The 19970-nt window shown below is 45.7% G+C and overlaps 1 protein-coding gene across 1 annotated transcript; it reads right to left on the reverse strand.

The window, feature by feature from the left end:
- Positions 1-14197: 14197 nt before the first annotated feature.
- On the reverse strand, positions 14198-19696 carry LOC133454511 (tripartite motif-containing protein 16-like). Its single transcript, XM_061733231.1, has 2 exons — positions 18645-19696; positions 14198-15657 (listed from the first exon to the last, which is right to left on the reverse strand). Exons 1-2 carry the CDS (start codon positions 19661-19663, stop codon positions 14943-14945), a joined length of 1734 nt encoding a protein of 577 aa, XP_061589215.1. The 5' UTR covers positions 19664-19696; the 3' UTR covers positions 14198-14942.
- Positions 19697-19970: the final 274 nt, after the last annotated feature.

Here is a 19970-nt window from a genome sequence, read left to right on the forward strand (position 1 = left end):
AGAATATCAGACTGGTATGTGGGGGGCCAGGAGGCCGTGGTGGTGGAGAATCTCAGACAGGTATGTGGGGGCCAGGAGGCCGTGGTGGTGGAGAATCTCAGACTGGTATGTGGGGGCCAGGAGACCGTGGTGGTGGAGAATATCAGACTGGTATGTGGGGGCCAGGAGGCCGTGGTGGTGGAGAATCTCAGACTGGTATGTGGGGGCCAGGAGACCGTGGTGGTGGAGAATATCAGACTGGTATGTGGGGGCCAGGAGGCCGTGGTGGTGGAGAATCTCAGACTGGTATGTGGGGGCCAGGAGACCGTGGTGGTGGAGAATATCAGACTGGTATGTGGGGCCAGGAGGCCACGGAGGGATTTGTAAGCAGTCAGGAGAAGTTTGAAATGAATACGGTAGCGGATGGGGAGAAGAGGCCTGGTCTCCCTGCTCTTAAGCCATGGGGGGGGGACTGTTAGAGCTGGTCAGCTGACCTAAGAGCCCGAGAAGGTCTATGAACCGTTAAAAGACCTCAGATATGAGAAGGTTCTAGACCATGTAAATATTTCAGAACAAATAAAATAATTTTATAATGGATCCTATAATGGACGAGGAGCGAATGAATAGCTGGGCGGGGCTGAACACGATAAGGTCAGATATCTTGCCACCTGGCTGGACCACGTGACTGATTCAGCGATTAAACCCTCAGGCTCCGTTCAAAGTTCAAGTTCAAGTTTATCTATATAGCACTTTTTTTTTCTTTTTTTTTTTTTTCACCTTGTCTGCACACATATTAATGATTGATACCATGACGGTAGAAACCAAAGGTATATATATGTGCATTATTACTATATTTAATATATATACATATATATATGCATACATATGCGTACACATACATAAATATACACATACAAACCCAGTGACTTTTTTTTTTTTTTTTTTTTTGGGGGGGGGGGGGGGATGGTGGGGGATGACGACATCCACTGCCAATCCAGGAAGCAGGAACACACGGAGACACACGTCAAGCACTGGAAATCTGCAACAAAAAAACACAAACAAAACACGAAACCGGCACGGAGCCGACCAAAACACGAACAGCAATCGACCCAAATCTTGAGATCTGATCGCAGTCTGAGCTAAGCTATCGCTACCGCTACCTAAACCCAAAAACTAGAGAGCCAGCATGCAGGTGAAGAATCCAGTGTGTATGTCTGTGTGTGTGTATGCGTGTGTGTGTGTGTGTGTGTGTGTGTGTGTGTGTGTGTGTGTGTGTGTGTGTGTGTGTGTGTGTGTGTGTGTGTGTGTGTGTGTGTGTGTGTGTGTGTGTGTGTGTGTATGTATGTGTGTGTGTATGTGTATGTGTGTGTGTGTGTGTGTGTGTGTGTGTGTGTAAGTAATAAACCAAACAAAGCTCCACCTGAAGTGTGTCTATAGTGGGAGGGAGCAACCCCGCCACCCGCGAGACCGGAGGCCGACACGGAAGAACCTGGAACCCAGGCCACCAGCAACCCCACATACCCCTTTTACACCAAGCTGGTTCCAGGGCTGGTTCTGGGCTAGAGCCAGACTTAGCACCAGTTCTTTGGTTTTACACAGCCTAAGCTCCGGCTCCTGACTCTCAAAACGGGTGCTACGCCAGCCCCTTTGAGCTGCTGGTCCAGCTCAAAGAACCAGTTACGTCGGGGGCTGGGGGCGGGGCTGGGGACGGTGTTACTGAACCACCAAAGCAGAATAAACGCGGAAGAGCGCCGTTTTTAAACAACGTAGCGTTGAAGAAGGCGGTTAAGTTAGCAGACTCTTTTATTATTACATCCATTTATTTAATAATGGATGTAAAACAGAAGCAGCAGTGGTCTACGGTACAATCCACCAACAGTAACGTCTGCGGGCTCCGTGCCGCCGATGCAGCGGCGCAGCCTCGCGTCCGAGCCCGCGGGGGAGCGTTCCAGCTCTGGGACGCTTGGACGCGAGGCTGCGGAGCCCGCCGATGCAGCGCAGCTCCATCCATTTATTTCATAAAAATTCCCGGCCCGCGGGGACGCCTCCCAGCCCGCGGTTCTGGTTCCACGTTACACCAACGCAGAGCCTACGGCGTATGTTACGGAGGAGGAGAGGAGAGGAGAGGAGAGGAGCTGCCGGCTCAAATTTCTTAACAGGCGTTATTTGGATAAACTGAGCCCAGGTTGGGGATCTTAAAGGTTACTTTACCTGAAAAAAATATTAAAACTTAATAAAGTGCCATATTAACAGCGCTACAGCTGAAATTAAAACAGCTTTTGGCTCTCAGCTTCCTCATATGGTGTGACGATCGACGCAGAGCCTACGGCATAGGTTACGCGGCGACGGGCGCCGTAAGCCGTACCCTACACCGTAGGCACTGCGTCGATTTAACGCGGAACCATAAATCAGCTCCGGAGCCGGCAGTCAGCCAGAAATTCATCTCCGAAAACATCGGGTCAAATTTCTTAACAGGCGTTATTTGGATAAACTGAGCCCAGGTTGGGGATCTTAAAGGTTACTTTACCTGAAAAAATATTAAAACTTAATAAAGTGCCATATTAACAGCGCTACAGCTGAAATTAAAACGGCTTTTGGCTCTCAGCTTCCTGATCAGGGTAGGGATGAAAACGAGGGGGCGTGGTGACGTGATGACGTGTCTCTCTGGCCAGCTCCAGGCCAACACCAGCTGTGTAGAAGCAAACGGTTCTTACTTAAGAACCAACCGCGAACCGGCTCTAGCTCCAGCACCAGCACCAGCCCTGGAACCAGCTTGGTGTAAAAGGGGTAACAGAGAAGAACCTGGAACCCAGGCCACCAGCAACCCCACAGAGGAGAACCTGGAACCCAGGCCACCAGCAACCCCACAGAGGAGAACCTGGAACCCAGGCCACCAGCAACCCCACAGAGAAGAACCTGGAACCCAGGCCACCAGCAACCCCACAGAGGAGAAGAACCTGGAACCCAGGCCACCAGCAACCCCACAGAGAAGAAGAACCTGGAACCCATACCACCAGCAACCCCCCAGAGAAGAAGAACCTGGAACCCAGGCCACCAGCAACCCCACAGAGAAGAACCTGGAACCCAGACCACCAGCAACCCCACAGAGGAGAAGAACCTGGAACCCAGGCCACCAGCAACCCCACAGAGGAGAACCTGTATGTGGGGGCCAGGAGGCCGTGGAGGGATTTGTAAGCAGTCAGGAGAAGTTTGAAATGAAGACGGTAGCGGATGGGGAGAAGAGGCCTGGTCTCCCTGCTCTTAAGCCATGGGGGGGGACTGTTAGAGCTGGTCAGCTGTCCTAAGAGCCCGAGAAGGTCTATGAACCGTTAAAAGACCTCAGATATGAGAAGGTGCAAGACCATGTAAAGATTTCAGAACAAATAAAATAATTTTATAATGGATCCTATAACGGACGAGGAGCGAATGAATAGCCGGGCGGGGCTGAACACGATAAGGTCAGATATCTCGCAACCTGGCTGGACCACGTGACTGATTCAGCGATTAAACCCTCAGGCTCCGTTCAAAGTTCAAGTTCAAGTTTATCTATATAGCACTTTTTTTTTTTTTTTTTTTTTTTCACCTTGTCTGCACACATATTAATGATTGATACCATGACGGTAGAAACCAAAGGTATATATATGTGCATTATTACTATATTTAATATATATACATATATATACGCATACATATGCGTACACATACATAAATATACACATACAAACCCAGTGATTTTTTTTTTTTTTTTTTTTTTTTTTGGGGGGGGGGGGGTGGTGGGGGGTGACGACATCCACTGCCAATCCAGGAAGCAGGAACACACGGAGACACACGTCAAGCACTGGAAATCTGCAACAAAAAAACACAAACAAAACACGAAACCGGCACGGAGTCGACCAAAACACGAACAGCAATCGACCCAAATCTTGAGATCTGATCGCAGTCTGAGCTAAGCTACCGCTAACTAACCCCAAAAACTACAGAGCAAGCATGCAGGTGAAGAATCCAGTGTGTATGTCTGTGTGTGTGTATGCGTGTGTGTGTGTGTGTGTGTGTGTGTGTGTGTGTGTGTATATGTGTATGTGTATGTGTATGTGTGTGTGTGTGTGTGTGTGTGTGTGTGTGTGTGTGTGTGTGTGTGTGTGTATATGTGTATGTGTATGTGTATGTGTGTGTGTGTGTGTGTGTGTGTGTGTGTGTGTGTGTGTGTGTGTGTGTGTGTGTAAGTAATAAACCAAACAAAGCTCCACCTGAAGTGTGTCTATAGTGGGAGGGGGCAACCCCGCCACCCGCGAGACCGGAGGCCGACACGGAAGAACCTGGAACCCAGGCCACCAGCAACCCCACAGAGAAGAATCTGGAACCCAGGCCACCAGCAACCCCACAGAGGAGAACCTGGAACCCAGGCCACCAGCAACCCCACAGAGGAGAAGAACCTGGAACCCAGGCCACCAGCAACCCCACAGAGGAGAAGAACCTGGAACCCAGGCCACCAGCAACCCCACAGAGGAGAACCTGGAACCCAGGCCACCAGCAACCCCCCAGAGGAGAAGAACCTGGAACCCATACCACCAGCAACCCCCCAGAGAAGAAGAACCTGGAACCCAGGCCACCAGCAACCCCACAGAGAAGAACCTGGAACCCAGGCCACCAGCAACCCCACAGAGGAGAAGAACCTGGAACCCAGGCCACCAGCAACCCCACAGAGGAGAAGAACCTGGAACCCAGGCCACCAGCAACCCCACAGAGAAGAACCTGGAACCCAGGCCACCAGCAACCCCCCAGAGGAGAAGAACCTGGAACCCAGGCCACCAGCAACCCCACAGAGGAGAACCTGGAACCTAGACCACCAGCAACCCCACAGAGGAGAAGAACCTGGAACCCAGGCCACCAGCAACCCCACAGAGGAGAAGAACCTGGAACCCAGGCCACCAGCAACCCCACAGAGGAGAACCTGGAACCCAGGCCACCAGCAACCCCACAGAGGAGAACCTGGAACCCAGGCCACCAGCAACCCCACAGAGGAGAAGAACCTGGAACCCAGGCCACCAGCAACCCCACAGAGGGGAGAAGTAGGAGGGAGGCAACCCCCCCTCCCGAACTACGTGTCCTTGTCAAATGTATTTATTAAGTCTTGAATGTGCAGTGTCTACATTGCTGTTAAAACCGTGAGGCGGGGAGTGCCGGGCCACGCGGGACAATGCCCCCCACGACCCGGACCCCCCGCCCCTCGCCTATGTGCGTATGAATCGTGTAGGGGGGGAAGGAGGGGGAGCGGAGGCCGGAGGCAGGAAGCAGGACCAGCAAAGCCGGCCCTGGTAAGACACCCGCGCTCCCCCACCGGCCCTCCAGTTGACGGGGGCCGGCCCTCCGAGCCGGGCCAGGGCCCCACCGTACCTCCACGGGCGCCCCCGGCGCCGCCGGAGCCCCCAGACGGAGGGGGAAATGGCCCAACATCCCCCCATTCATACTGACAACATAAGACATAGACACCTGGGAATGGTGCCACCCCGCCGCCGCGCCCGCCCGTGCACCCCCCGGCCAGGAGAGGCCTGATCCCCGGACCCGGCCCCACCCCCCCCGGAGCCACCCCGGCGGACACCCCAAGGGTCACGGAGTCCCCACATCTGCAGGGGCACTTGGCCCCCGCCCAGCGACGGAGGACCAAGGCAGCAATGCCCCCCCAGCGCAGACAGCCACCCCCCACCCAGGCAGGGCCGGGCCCTCCGAGCGGGACCCCCACGCCCACGGCCCAGCCCCTCCCGGGAAAACCGGAGATGCCCAAGCCACCGCCCCCCGCCCGAGAGAGATTCTGTGGTTGATCCATGTGGATAAATCCTCACAAATCTCCTTCCAGAACCTCTGTACCGGTGTACAGAACCATAAAGCATGCATATAATTATCTGGGGTGTTCTCTGTGCATTGTGAACAGATATTAGAGGTGACAAAGCCCATCTGGAACATCCTTTGTCCAGTATAATGTATTCTATGAAGAACTTTGTACTGTATAAGTTGTAAGTTTGGGTTTTTAGTCATAGTAAACGTATTCAAGCATATTTGTGACCAAGAAAACTGGTCGGTGTTAAGAGAGAGATCCGCCTCCCACTTGGAGATCGGGAGTAAGACTGAATTGTCCAGTTTAGACACTAACCTGTAGAGTTTTGATAACAACTTTAAAGTGCTTAGATTCAATAAATCTATTATCTTAGCGGGAAGTTGTAAATCTAATTGGCTAATTTTGTATGTTTTATTTATTATGGCCTTAAAGGAGCTTGAGGCTCCTTTTAAGAAATGAGACTCTCTAGCGCCACCCTTCACCACGACGGCCGTTGGGGGTACTGCAGCCAACAGTGAAGCCGGCACGGGAGAACGGGGAGAACGCACATGCAGCGTCATGTGACGTCACATCCGCAGGACAGCGCGGGAAATTCGGGACCGAATTGCAGCACATTTTGCAGCACACAGCCTGTTCAAGGCAAAGGAGAGATACACTAGAGCAGGGGTTCTTAACCTTTCTGACCTTGGGGCCCAATTTTTTCAGTACAGAGTGGCCCGGGGCCCATTAAATATTAACACTTTATAGCAGGGGTATTCAACTAAAACTTTAAGAGGTCCATTTAGAGAAAATTCACTCAAGCGAAGGTCCAGAACATCATTATATATATATATATATATATATATATATATATATATATATATATATATATATATATATATATATATATATATATATGTGTGTGTGTATATGTATGTATATATTCAAGTAGCCTTATAGTTGTATACATCTGCATCTGACTGTTATATTAAAAAAAGTACATATTTGCCACTTAACATGTGTAACTTGAATTACACACATTTTTTTCTCTTAAAAATAAAATACATTTTATTTTATTTTTCAAATGCTATCTTATTTTATTTCTCTACCAGCAGTTTGAATTTCCCCTTTTCTTTGTTAATTGTCTCAACACATTTTTATAATAAATTAATATAAACATTGGTGAGCCTGGAACGATATTTAGTTTTACAAAGCAAAACTTAGTTTGATTGTACTTTATTTAAGATATTACATAAATATTACATTAATCAGTTGTCAGAGGACTCAGCGCGTCAGGTTTCATCCGAGCCTGATCAGCTAAGACGGGGAGCCCGCAGCTCTCTGGCTGCGGAGCACCTGAGTCTTTCCGATGCTTTTGAGAAAGCCCGAACAGCCCAGTCCAGCAGACACGTCAGCCCACGCATCTACATGTACAATCCATGGATGGTACAATCATTCAGCAGTAACGACGGAGCCCGCAAGCCCGAGCGGCACCGACCTCCCCGGCCGCGGGGACGCGTCAGGATAAATAATCACGCCGCGCTCGCTCTGGGCGCAGACCCAATTAATCGATCCCTGATACTGGCTGATCTAAACCTACTCTGTGCAAAATTAAGGATTTACTCTGTAAATACACACCATTTCTCTTACTATTACACGTACAGCTAGCTGAGTGTCTTCTCCTCATTTGGTTGGGAGTTGCTATGCAGTCCCGCGGCCCCCGCGGCCCAAACGTACAAAACAGATTTTTTTTTTGCGGCCCACTAGATGGCGCTCGCGGCCCAAGTGTGGGCCGCGGCCCTATGGTTAAGAATCACTGCACTAGAGGGCTCATTCTTTTGGGTTTGGAACGCTTCATCTGACATTATTACTAGAAAACTTAAAATGTATACGGATTTTTTTCATAAATCCTGCCACAATCCGGCCTCAAGCTCCTTTAAGTTGTTGATACTCTAAAAATGTATTCCTGCTAACTCCGTATTGAACAATAAGTGTATGAAAGGTACAAACTGTCCTCCTACAATTACGTGCTGTAAAAACCGTATTCCTTGATCTCTCCATTGAACGAAATTAACCATCTTTTTATCATTTTTCACGATGTCTGGGTTGTTCCATATGGGTGTACGGTCACATGGAAAAAGTGAAATTTTAGCTACTTTAAGAAATTCCCACCAAGCTGATAAAGTTGTGCTAATATTAATGCTTTTGAAACATTGATGATGTTTGATACTTTGACTAATGAATGGTAACTCTAAGATTTCTAGTTCATTAAAAAACACTTGCTCTGAGTCCAGCCATTGACTATCTAAAGGATGATCTTTTGACCATTTTACAATATACTGTAATTTATTGGCTATGAAGTAATACTGAAAATTAGGTAACTCTAAACCTCCATATTCTTTGGATTTAAACTAATACGTGGAGTTTTATTTTTCCACAGAAATTTTGAAACATATGAGTCCAATGATTTAAACCAGGAAAGAGGGGGTTTGCATGGTATCATTGAGAAAAAATAATTTACTTTTGGTAAAACCATCATTTTAATGGTGGCTATTCTACCCATGAGCGAGATGGGGAGAGAGCTCCATCTGGAAAGATCATCTTCTATTTTCTTTATGAGCTGAACATGATTTAATTTTATTAACTCTGACAGCCTAGGGGGGATGTTTATGCCTAAATATCTAATGTTCCCTGATTGTAATTGAGTATTGGTTATATTCCTAAAATTGCAGTTAACACACAAAACAGTGGATTTAGACCAATTAATAGAATAATCAGACAGAGATGAAAATCCCTCTATAAGTGCAATTGTCTGTGATAGTGAAGATCGTGAGTTCTGGAGGAAGAGGAGTACGTCATCCGCATAAAGACTTATTTTGTGCTCTAATATTTTACATTGTATACCTTTAATATTTTGATTTTGTCTAATAGCTGCTGCTAAAGGTTCAATACATATTGCAAATAATGAGGGAGAGAGAGGGGAACCCTGTCTAGTGCCTCTTTGCAAGGTAAAACTTGTAGAGATTTGATCATTTGTCCTTATACGTGCCTTGGGAGAGCTGTATAATATTTTTATCCAGTCAATGAAAGATTCGCCAAATCCAAATTTATGCAAAGTTGCCAATAGAAACTTCTAATTTACCTTATCAAATGCTTTTTCCGCGTCTAAGGATATAATAGTAGTCTCCTGTTTATTGATACTCGAATAGTCTATAATATTTAATAATCTGCGAATATTAGTAGACGAATGTCTACCTTTAATGAAGCCTGTTTGATCCGGATGTATAATAGAAGGGGTGACTCTTTTCAGACGTTCGGTAAGGGCCTTGCTAATTATTTTAAGGTCTACATTTATCAATGAAATTGGGCGGTAGCTCGATGGGAGCAAGGGATCTTTGTCCGGTTTTAATAAAAGACTAATATTAGCAGAGTTCATATTTAAGGGTAAGCTTTTATTCTCCCTAGCATTTAGAATCATTTTATAAAATGTTGGTGCTAATATGCTCCAGAATTCCTTGTAAAATTCAGCTGGGAAACCATCTGGGCCCGGAGCTTTATTATTGGGCATATGTTGAAGAGCTTCATGAAGTTCTCCTATTGAGAGCGGTGAGTCTAAATTCGTAACCTGTTCCTGATGTAACTTCGGCAGATTAATGTCTCCAAGAAACTCATTAATGGATTGATCAGATGGTTCAATTTGTGACGAGTATAATTTATAGTAAAAGTCTCTAAAGACTGAATTTATTAAACAGGGGTCATGTGTAACTCCCCCTGACTGGTCCTTAATGGATGTTATGGTTGTTTTTTCTTTGTTTATTTTTAATTGATTGGCTAAGTATTTTCCCGATCTGTTAGCATGTGCAAAGTTTTCCAGGCGAAGCCTTTGTACTAGAAACTGTGTTTTTGCGTCAATTATTTTATTTAATTCTATTTTAGTTTTCCTTATTCTGTTAAGGATACGTTCGTCTGCAGAGGTCTGGAAGGCCTCCTCTAGCGTCTTTATTTCACATTCTAATTCTTTTGTTTTTAAGTTGTCTTTTTTTTTCTTATTTGAAGAAAAGGAAATTATTTTGCCTCGCATTACTGCTTTTCCTGCTTCCCATAGAACGCTCGCTGATATTTCCGGCTGGTCGTTATTTTGTAAAAATATATCCCATTCTTTCTTAAAAAAATTAATAAAGTCGGGGTCTTTGAGCAATGATGTATTAAATCTCCAAACTTTGGAGGATGATACGCTCCCCCTCTTCCCCAGAGTGAAAGAAACAGGTGCGTGATCGCTAATAATGATTGGGTGAATTTGTGATTCTGAGATATCTCTCATCAGAGAGCTACTGACTAAAAAATAATCTAACCTAGAGTATGAGTGATGAACGACTGAGAAAAAAGTGTAGTTCCTAAGGGTTGGGTGTAAAGAGCGCCATGTATCGCAAAGACCCAGATCATTCATGTATTACTTAACAATACTTGCTGACTGCCAACTCCTGTGTCCCCCTGCATTACTGAGCCTGTCCACTCCAGGGTCCAGAACCATGTTGAGGTCTCCTCCGATGATGACTGTGTTGTCTAGGTGAGCAGAAAGTGAGGTGAAAAAAGAGTGAAAAAACGAAGAGTCATCAACATTTGGACCATATACATTAGAAATACATAAATTCAAGCTTTGAATTTGCAAGACTAAAATTAAATATCTACCCTCTGAGTCAATGTGTGTGTCCTTTACGGTGAAATTTACTCTTTTATTAATGAGAATTGCTACCCCTCTTTGTCTGGAGTTGTAACAGGCGGAGAAAACATGCGGAAATTGTGCCGTGGCCAATGCATCTACCGAAGCTTTAACTAAATCAGTTTCTTGCAGTAGGACAATGTCTGCTTGCAGAGTTTGTATCTGGTTAAGAAGTTTTAATCTCTTTGCCGTGTTCCCGGCTCCGTTTACGTTCCAGGTGACAAACTTTAATTTATCCATAATCCAATCATTGAAAGTAACATTATATGTAAGTGGTAATGTTGCATGAAAAGCTGTTGTATGTGTGTGTGCCATGTTATTCTAAATGTGTGAAATGTGTGTTTGTACCAATTTACCAAACCGAGAAAGAAAGTGCAGCAGAGTGGGACATAGAGGGAAAAAAGAAAAAAAAAGGGGAAAGGGAGTGAGGTGGGGGGGAGGGAGATAATTCTAAACATGATAGAAAAAAAAATAGAGAAAATAAAAAAAAGAGAGAGAAAGGCAATCACCAGTGTGAGCCTATAACTTACCGAGACTAGCAGAGCAAGAATTATTAATACATTAATATATACCGAGAATGTTTCATGAAACTATATCTAATCTAATCACCAAGTGTTTATGTAACTATATCTAACCTAATCACCAGTTAGTGAGAAAGAAAGAGAGGAAAAGAAAGTAAATTTTGTACTCATCCTTTTTAGAAGAGCCAGGGCGTGATGTTGGAGTCGCGGTACAGTTGTCCGTTCACGAACAGCTTGTCCACGGTGATGACAGCACGAGATCCCTCCGTCATGAACCTCCTCCGGACCGGGAAGAGGACTCGCGACGGTCCAGGATCTCCCGGGGGAACTGGTCGTTCACGGAGAACGGCAGTCCGCGCAGCTGTGGCCCCTGTCTCCGAACCTGCTCTTTGTGTTTGTAGTGTTCGAATTTAGCAACAATGGGCCTGGGTCTCTGGGCTTCGGGTCTTCTTCCTCCTAGGCGATGGACGCGGTGAAACGTGATGGAGTTCGCCAGGTCTTCTGGAAGCTTCAGGTGGTTCCGGATGAAATCCTGGACGGATTGTTCAGGATCTTCATCAGGTTTCTCCGGGATCCCTGAGAACACCAGGTTGTCCCTCATGGAACGAGCTTGAAGGTCTAAAACGGCCTCCTTTAAAGATTTATTCTCATTTTGGAGTCGGCTAAAACCCTCTGACATAGATTTCACCGACTTCTTCAGACTGGTGTTTTCAGCCATCAATTTTTCCACCTGCTGGTTACCGTATTCCATCGCTTCTCTTAATGACTGGAATTCCTTGTGCAGGACTTCCACCAGGGATAAACGGGAGTCATGGGAGGCCAAGCGGGTGTCAATGGACCTCAGAATGTCCTCGTGGTATTTCCTGGAGGAGAGATTGCTCCAGGGGAATCCTCAGCTCGGGAACGCTTCGGCGTGGAGGACGCGCCGGAGGACGTGCCCCCAGACTTCTTCACCATGACAAATCTCTCAAAATACTCGTCTATGGATGCGTCTAAAGATTCGCTTTGCTCCAGGTTGGGTTCGTAACTATATAATCTAACTATAAACTACCCTTTCGTTATTTTAATCTGAGTATATAATCGTTTTTAAAGCATTTATTGAAAACGAAAGTATTACCTCGCCATGTTGGATTCTGCTGCCTCGTTCTCGCGATACTACCACATCTCGTGGTGCGTTCGCTGCCCTGCGCTGCGCTGTAAAAGCATGTTTTTAACGCTGTTTTAGTAGTGTTTTATTGAGGTTTTAATGGGAGCACCACGGATATAGTACTATGTGAAGTCAATGGGATCCGTCATCCGATTTGACTGCTGTCATACCATGGAATGAAGGACAAAACGATAACAATCATCCCATAGATATGGGCCAGTATGGCCCTACTCTACCTACTAGTAGGCGCAGGAGGCTGTTATCGCCCCTTTCTATGGCTAACCCCATGTTATTAATGCTCAGTAGGCACAGAAGTTTTGTTATGAAGCTCACACCTCACCTCCCTTTTTTATGTATTTAGTTAGAATTTTAAAAACTGAACAATAGAATTCAACGTAAAATGCCTGATCTTGTCCATTAAAAACAATACTTTTTGGAACATAGTGTAACGACCACAGATAAGATAAGGCCTTGCCCGCCTGGGCAACACATCAGCATTTGGTCGACTGGTTAGTGCAGTTGACTGTGGTCTGGGAGACTGGTTAGTGCAGTTGGCTGTGGTCTGGGAGACTGGTTAGTGCAGTTGACTGTGGTCTGGGAGACTGGTTAGTGCAGTTGACTGTGGTCTGGGAGACTGGTTAGGGCAGTTGACTGTGGTCTGGGAGACTGGTTAGTGCAGTTGACTGTGGTCTGGGAGACTGGTTAGTGCAGTTGACTGTGGTCTGGGAGACTGTGGTTCGAGACACGCTCTGGGCACGACTTGTTCGCCACAGTATTTTCCTCATTGTGTTATGGTTTTCTTTAAATATCTTTAACATTTCTAAACACAAAAACACGAAAGTGTCCTTGATAATTCAATAATACAATAGGTTCATGTTAAGGACATCCGTTTTAATTAGTTCTCCTTCGATTATGACATGTTCTTAATGCTCAGTAGGCACAGGAGGTTTGTTATGTATTGTTATGGGTTTGCCTATGAGGCCTATTTCGTGTCTATTTTTGCACAGTTCACTAACGCTTTGAGCTAGGAGGCTGAGATTCTAGACTCTGTATCAGGAGGTGACTCTCATCCACTGTGCCGAGTTTCAGATCTGTGTGACCTTCGGAAGTGTCAAAGGTCACCGCGTGTGTTGCTTTTCGGGCCTTTTTTGTGTGTTTTTTGCACAATTCACTAACGCTTTGAGCTGGGAGACTGATTTTTGACTATGTTGCAATGCAGAAGGCCCTTTGCTAGGATCTTTTGGTCCCGTGGCTGTGCGACTTCCACAGAGCTAGTTGGCGTTGCAGAGGGTTCAAAGAGTGTGTGTGAGTGAGCGGTAAGTCTGTGAACTTTGCCCCAGATCTGCTCCTCATTCATAGTCCTGTTATCAGCTCGGTATAGTTCTGATACCGGTCCACAGGAGTCCTGGCGGAGCGTTTTGTTTTCATTCCACCAGGGAGATTGTGACTAGACCAACCTGCCAAGCTGCTCTGTCAAGCTCAGAATGTGGGGGTAGCACACGTCCTCTTACCAACCAGTAGTGTGTGAACGTGTTCTGTCAAGCAGGAAGGAAACGGCCAGATTCCAACGGAGGGCGAGGCCTGACCGCATCTAGGCTAAAGATATTAACTGACTGCTAGTATTGTTCTACTATTGTGAGCTAATGATTTCTGAGCATGAGCAGCCTTAACCCCCACCCTGATGCTGCAGGTGTTCGTGTAACCAGTTCCCAAAGTAATTAAAAGAGGAGACGAAGCAGAGACGGACAGAGACGTTTGCAGCATTGGGACTGCTCGTCCTCTGACTTCTCTCCTCGCCAGTATTTACCCTGAACCGATGTCTCTGTCTCTTGTTAATATCCAGCAGACTTAGCCGAGTCTCTGAGGGTCAGTTTGGACCTGACAGCGGAGCTGCCGGGGTCGGAGTTGAAATGTGTGTTTTCAATAAGAGGAATTCTTGTAATTCTCCGTAACTCCTCATATCTCATAACTCTCCTGCAAGACTTCTCTACAACACAACAAAAAAGAAGATCTCAATGTTTTTTTTTTAGAACATCAGAAGTTTTATTTCTTACTAAATATTCAGATTGTTAAACATGAAACATGGTCAACAGATTTGGACATCAGCAACATGTGATGTGCAGATCTAGTCTGGTCCTGCAGCTGCAGCGACGACTACCGGCCCCGACACTCTCACACCAACTAGAGGCTTCACTCAACCGTTTGCTGCGTTGCTGCTGCTGTCACTAACGTCTCTGGAATCATTTACTACATAAACTATATGTTTATCTTTAGAAAACAAGAACCTTTGGTTTGATAATGAAGGAGGAAACGAGTCTGAATGCAGACGTGAAATCAGAGATGAAGAAGGTCTGGTGGAGTTCATCACAATCACAATCAATATCGCAATCAGAATGAAGTTTATTTCCAACCAGTTTAAGACACAAGGAATTTGAGGGGGTGATTGGTCAAACACAAAAGAACAAATTATTTTAAAGAAGTGGAAGAAAAGAGAAATACAAAATAAAAACACATGAAAACTAACAGTTAACAATTACAACACAGGCTTATTTCTATGTTTTTATAATGAAATAGAAGATGTTAATATTATTAATAAATCCCAAGTGAAACTACAAAAGAACAACTTCCACCTCCAAAAGAGGAAATAACAACAAAACATCAACTTATAGAACAGAAACGTCCCTCCGTCCATCAGAGTTTGAGACGATCGTCTCTGAGAAGAAAAGAAAATCAATAAAGACATGAAGAGGAAACTCGTTGATCTTATTTGAGTTTACAGAACTCAGCTGATTTTCCAGTACTCCAGTGAATCCAGACTCCAGCGTGGAGCGGCCGAGTGAAGGAGGTCTGGACTCTGTGGAGGAGGGTCATGGTTCCAGAGACGCTGTAGAAGGACAGAACTCCTGCTCTGTGATCCAGGTAAACTCCTATTCTGGAGGAAGCAGGACCTGAGACGGAGGTTCTGATGCTGTTGTACATGAATACATAACTGTCTGAGGAACAAACTAGTGACCAAGATTTATCATTAAATCCAAATCTACTTTCATCCCCTGATCTGCTGATATTCTTGTATGAAACTGCTACAACAACTCTACCTGCTGTCTCCACCTCCCAGTAATGACGTCCAGTCAGACTCTCTCTACTCAGAACCTGATAATAACCACTGAATCTGTCTGGATGATCAGGATAAGACTGACGTTGGTTCATTAACGTCACCTTTCTGTTCTGCTCTGACAGTGACAGATATGGGTTTACTGTGTTTGGATCCAGAGTGATTTCACATGAATATTTCAGGAATCCAGCTCTGCTCGTTGGTTCTGGTTCTGGTTCTGGTTCTGGTTCTGGTTCTGGTTCTGGTCGTGACAGTAAAACATCCACATCAGCGACGGCCAGTGAGACGTTTGTCCACGTGTCTCTCAGGATGTCCTGTAGTCGACCTCTGACCTCGGACACGGCTGCTGCCACGTCCTGAAAGTACCTGTTGAGGCCAAAGTTCATCTTGGTTAGTCTAAATAAACTTTATTTACTTCATCCTTTATTTGAAAGAAGGTGAATATGAATTGGTTTGTGGGGGCTGGTGTTTGTGTTGTATTATGGACAGATAAGTTCAGGTCGTTAGTAAATCATAGGAATGAACAGCGCTGTTTACGGATACGGATTTATACGGATACGGTTTACGGATTGCTGGAAATGTTATGAAATGAAAGTGATGACGTGAGCTAAACGGAAGAGTGCAAATATTGTCTGTGAAATAAACTGAGGTTGGATGTGTCTGCAGACGCACATGATGAAAGATAATTAAAGGAGCGTCCCGTGAGCACGGTGCTGTTCCGTAAACAAACGGATAAAACAAACGGATAAAATACAACACCATCAAACGACAGTGAAAACAAATAAAATGGACGTCCCAGAAAACGCACAGGAGGCAGAAACCATGTTAAAAACACTTAAAGCGTCCCGCAAGGGAAGACTGGGCGCGTGCACGAGAAAAATGAATGAAATCAAAGCATTACTACAGGATGGTGGAAGTGTTGATCATGTTAATGGGTGTTTGAGATCATTTCATGAAGCTATGGAGGAATTTTCTGCTGTTCATAAGTCTGTGCAAATGCTCTTATCAGAGGAGGAGAGAGAGGAGGATAATGTGGACTGGTATGAGCCTAGGAAGACTAACTTTAGTTAAAGCTGCACAACGTAACTTTCAGCTTTTCTGAGTTTGGCGGCATCTTTTGGACAAAAGCGGTAGTGCTTTACCAGAAAGAACACTACGTTTCCCATGAGCACCAGCGCGTACTGCCGGAAAACTCCTGTCCCGTCGCTGCATTTGTTTTGAGAGAAGACGGGACGCTTTTCTGTTTCACCAAGTGAACAGACGGAACGCAAAAAAAAAGATGTTAAACTGCTGGAAAGGAACTGGAATTTACCGGGATACCTTAAACAAGGAAGCCAGGGAGCAGTATATGGAGAAAATAATGATTATTAACGGTCTGGATCCGTATGAAATCCCTACTGAAGAGCCATGTGTTTCAATAAATTTGTATAATAGTACAACATACAGTACATGTTTTGTATCCCTCTTACTTCTCTTTTCTTTTTTTTTGACTGCTATATTATGGTGAAGAGGCTCCGAGGCGTGAGCAATATTTTTGTTTTCCTCGTGAGATTATTTTTTTCCTCTGCAGCTACAAATAAGAGTTAATATTTTTTCCTCTAACAAACTAGTTTTATCTGAAGATTGGGGTTAATTGCACCGCAGAGAGCTGGCCAGCAACTGCGTTTAGCTGGAGAAGTGGGGAATAAAACCCGTGTTTTGATCCGACCCGGTCTGTGTGAGTGTTTGTGGTTTAAGGCTGATTTATGGTTCTGCGTTAAATCGACGCAGAGCCTCGGTCGCGTCGATTTAACGCAGAACCATAATTCAGGCTTTACTGTGTGGAAGGTTTGGTCGTTACAGCCGCGATCCAAGCGAGCCGACGACTCTTTCACTCTTTTACTCTGTTATATCAGATACTTGGCCTCCGTGGTTCTGCCTCCGAGCAGGAAAGTGGTGAAAAGTTAAACCATTAGCGATATTTTCCCCACGTCTGTTGTGTGGAGCTGCTGCAGCTACAACGCAGCAACGGGTTACCATGGTTACCATGGTTACAGAATAACCACAACGCAGCAACGGGTTACCAGCTTCTGCGGAGCTCTGCGCTCCACGCTCCGCCCATTTTCATCTAGACTACGAATGGGGAAGGAGGGGGAAGTGACGTATGCCGTAAAGCAGTCAAAACCATAAAAATGTGTAGTTTTTTAGTGTGGCAGGGTTCCTACCATGCTCCTCAAAGTTACATAGTGCCAGTGAAGGCGATACAGACCCCTCAGACCATGACAGAGGTTCATTAAACCTGTTGGAAGTTGATGTTCCATCACAATGACTCTGGACTCTGGGGTGGGGGGGGCGCTTTTTGGCGTCTATCGTCGCCATGGTAACACTTTTGACTGAGAAAAGTAATGTGCATCGTCGCAGGATTGCAACCAAGTCTCACATAAAAACGTACCCTGCCTACGTTGGTCCAAAGTGCAAAAACGTAGAGAGTTACAATAATAGCCCTTGAAATGTTACATTTTTTCTGCCTATTAGTTTTGCGTCCAAGTCACGTGACTTTCAAGATTCTGGCCGTGACACCAAAAAACATGGCGGACATTCCTAATTTTTTAGTGAAAAAAATCAATATTTTGAGTTAGTTTCTGCATAAAAATGCGTTTTGATTACATTTCTAGCGAGAAATATATATTTTACTTTCACGATATTCACTCAGTGAATGTACATAATCACTCGCTTGCTCGTTGTTGTAAAGTTTTTTCAGATCTCGCCAGAACAAAGGCTGATTTATGGTTCCACGTTACACCAACGCAGAGCCTACGGCGTAGGGTACGTGGCGATGCACACCGTACGGCGCGCGTTGCTGCGTACCCTACGCAGTAGGCTCTGCGTCGATTTAACGTGGAACCATAATTCAGGCTTAATGTGAAGCTGCGACGTTTCCAACCGGATCTCACAAAAATCCTTGAAATGCCCACGACCTCTCACCACTATTTTCCGTGGCACCAGCACCGAAAGAGGTCAACTCTGTGTGAGCAACACGGATCTTGTACCTATGCGAAGTCAATTGGGATCTGTTGTCAACCGTTCCCTACTTCTAACCAATCATAAGTGGTGCTTTAACCTAACCAGACCTTAACCAGAGCGTCGTCCAGCCACAAAATATCATTTTTAATGGCTTTGGAACCAGGGAGTGGAAACAGGCGATATTTAAATTCATTGCTTTAACCCATTGTTTCTCCCATTTCGTCAACCACAGGGAATTCCCTGAGCGTCCCCTCTACGTCAGAGTAACGAGCGGAGATCCTGATCACGTGACGAGTGCCCCGACGTGCATGTCGAAGTAAATGGTTAAATATGTTGTAAATATGCAGTACCTGAGAGGACGGATGCTGATGCTGGAGGAGTGTGTGAGATGACGGATGCTGATGCTGGAGGAGTGTTTGGACTGACTGAGTGGTGGCAGTGAGGGGCAGTTGTGGAGGAACTGGTTGTGGTCCTCGATGTCTGAGAACTGCTTCATCTCAGCGTCTCTCCTCTTTAGGTCACTGATCTCCTGCTGCAGCTTCTCCTCCAGCTCTCTGACTCTCCTCACTTCACTTTCCTGCTGGGATCTGATCTGCTGCTTCACCTCAGAGCTTCTCCTCTGGAGGAGAGAGATCAGCTCAGTGAACATCTCCTCACTGTCCTCCACTGTTTTATCAGCAGACTGATCGATGGCCTCCACCTCCTGCTGAAGCAGCTTCACATCTTTCTCTCTGTCCTGGATCTCCAGCTGGATTTGTTGTCGACTCACCTCCATCTCTCTCTGCCTCTCAGTCCTTTCTGCTGCAGCTGTGACCGTGTCGTGGCCTTTATGTTCATCCACAGAGCAGAGATAGCAGATACACTTCTGATCAGTACGACAGAACATCTTCATCACCTCACCGTGACGGGGGCAGATGTTGTCCTGCAGGTTCTTGGAGGGATCCACCAGCTGGTGTTTCTTGAATGTAGATGAATCACGGTGAGGTTGAAGGTGTTTCTGGCAGTAAGAGGCCAGACAGACCAAACAGGACTTGACAGCTTTCAGTTTTCTCCCAGAGCAGAAATCACAGGCCACATCTTCAGGTCCAGCATAGCAGTGATCAGCAGGAGCAGCTTGGAGTCCGGTCTTCTTCAGTTCCTCCAATAAATCAGCTAACATGGTGTTTTTCAGCAGCTCTGGCCTCGGAATAAACGTGCGTCGACACTGAGGACAGCTGGGGAGTTTCTTCTCTCCTTCATCCCAGAAGTCCTTAATACACTTCATACAGTAACTGTGTCCACAGGGAATAGTCACCGGATCCTTTAAAAGATCCAAACAGATGGAACAAGAGAATTTAACTGGGTCGAGCTGGTTTTCCTGCTGCGCCATCGTCCTCTTCGTAGCAACTGTCAGACAGTTTAACCTTCCCCTGAACAAAAACTCTGAGGAATGAAGGATTTCTTCACTCAGGGGCGGAGCTGAACACGATAAGGTCAGATATCTCAACACCTGGCTGCACCACGTGACTGATTCAGCCGTTAAACCCTCAGGCTCCGTTCAAAGTTCAAGTTCAAGTTTATCTATATAGCACTTTAAAAACAACAACCGCTGACCAAAGTGCTGGACAAGTGGAGAAAAATAAAAACAAAACAGGACAATGTAAAACATAAAACAGATAAATGAAATACACCACTCA

Source organism: Cololabis saira, chromosome 11, assembly GCF_033807715.1.
Source record: "Cololabis saira isolate AMF1-May2022 chromosome 11, fColSai1.1, whole genome shotgun sequence".
Classification (NCBI taxonomy): domain Eukaryota; kingdom Metazoa; phylum Chordata; class Actinopteri; order Beloniformes; family Belonidae; genus Cololabis; species Cololabis saira.

Bases quoted from the DNA above. Each gene is read 5' to 3' on its own strand.
- LOC133454511 (XM_061733231.1), bottom strand. From the start codon at position 19,663: ATGGCGCAGCAGGAAAACCAGCTCGACCCAGTTAAATTCTCTTGTTCC. The intron at 15,658-18,644 runs GTACTGCATATT...TGGCCTCAACAG, and splicing joins ATCAGCATCCGTCCTCTCAG to GTACTTTCAGGACGTGGCAG.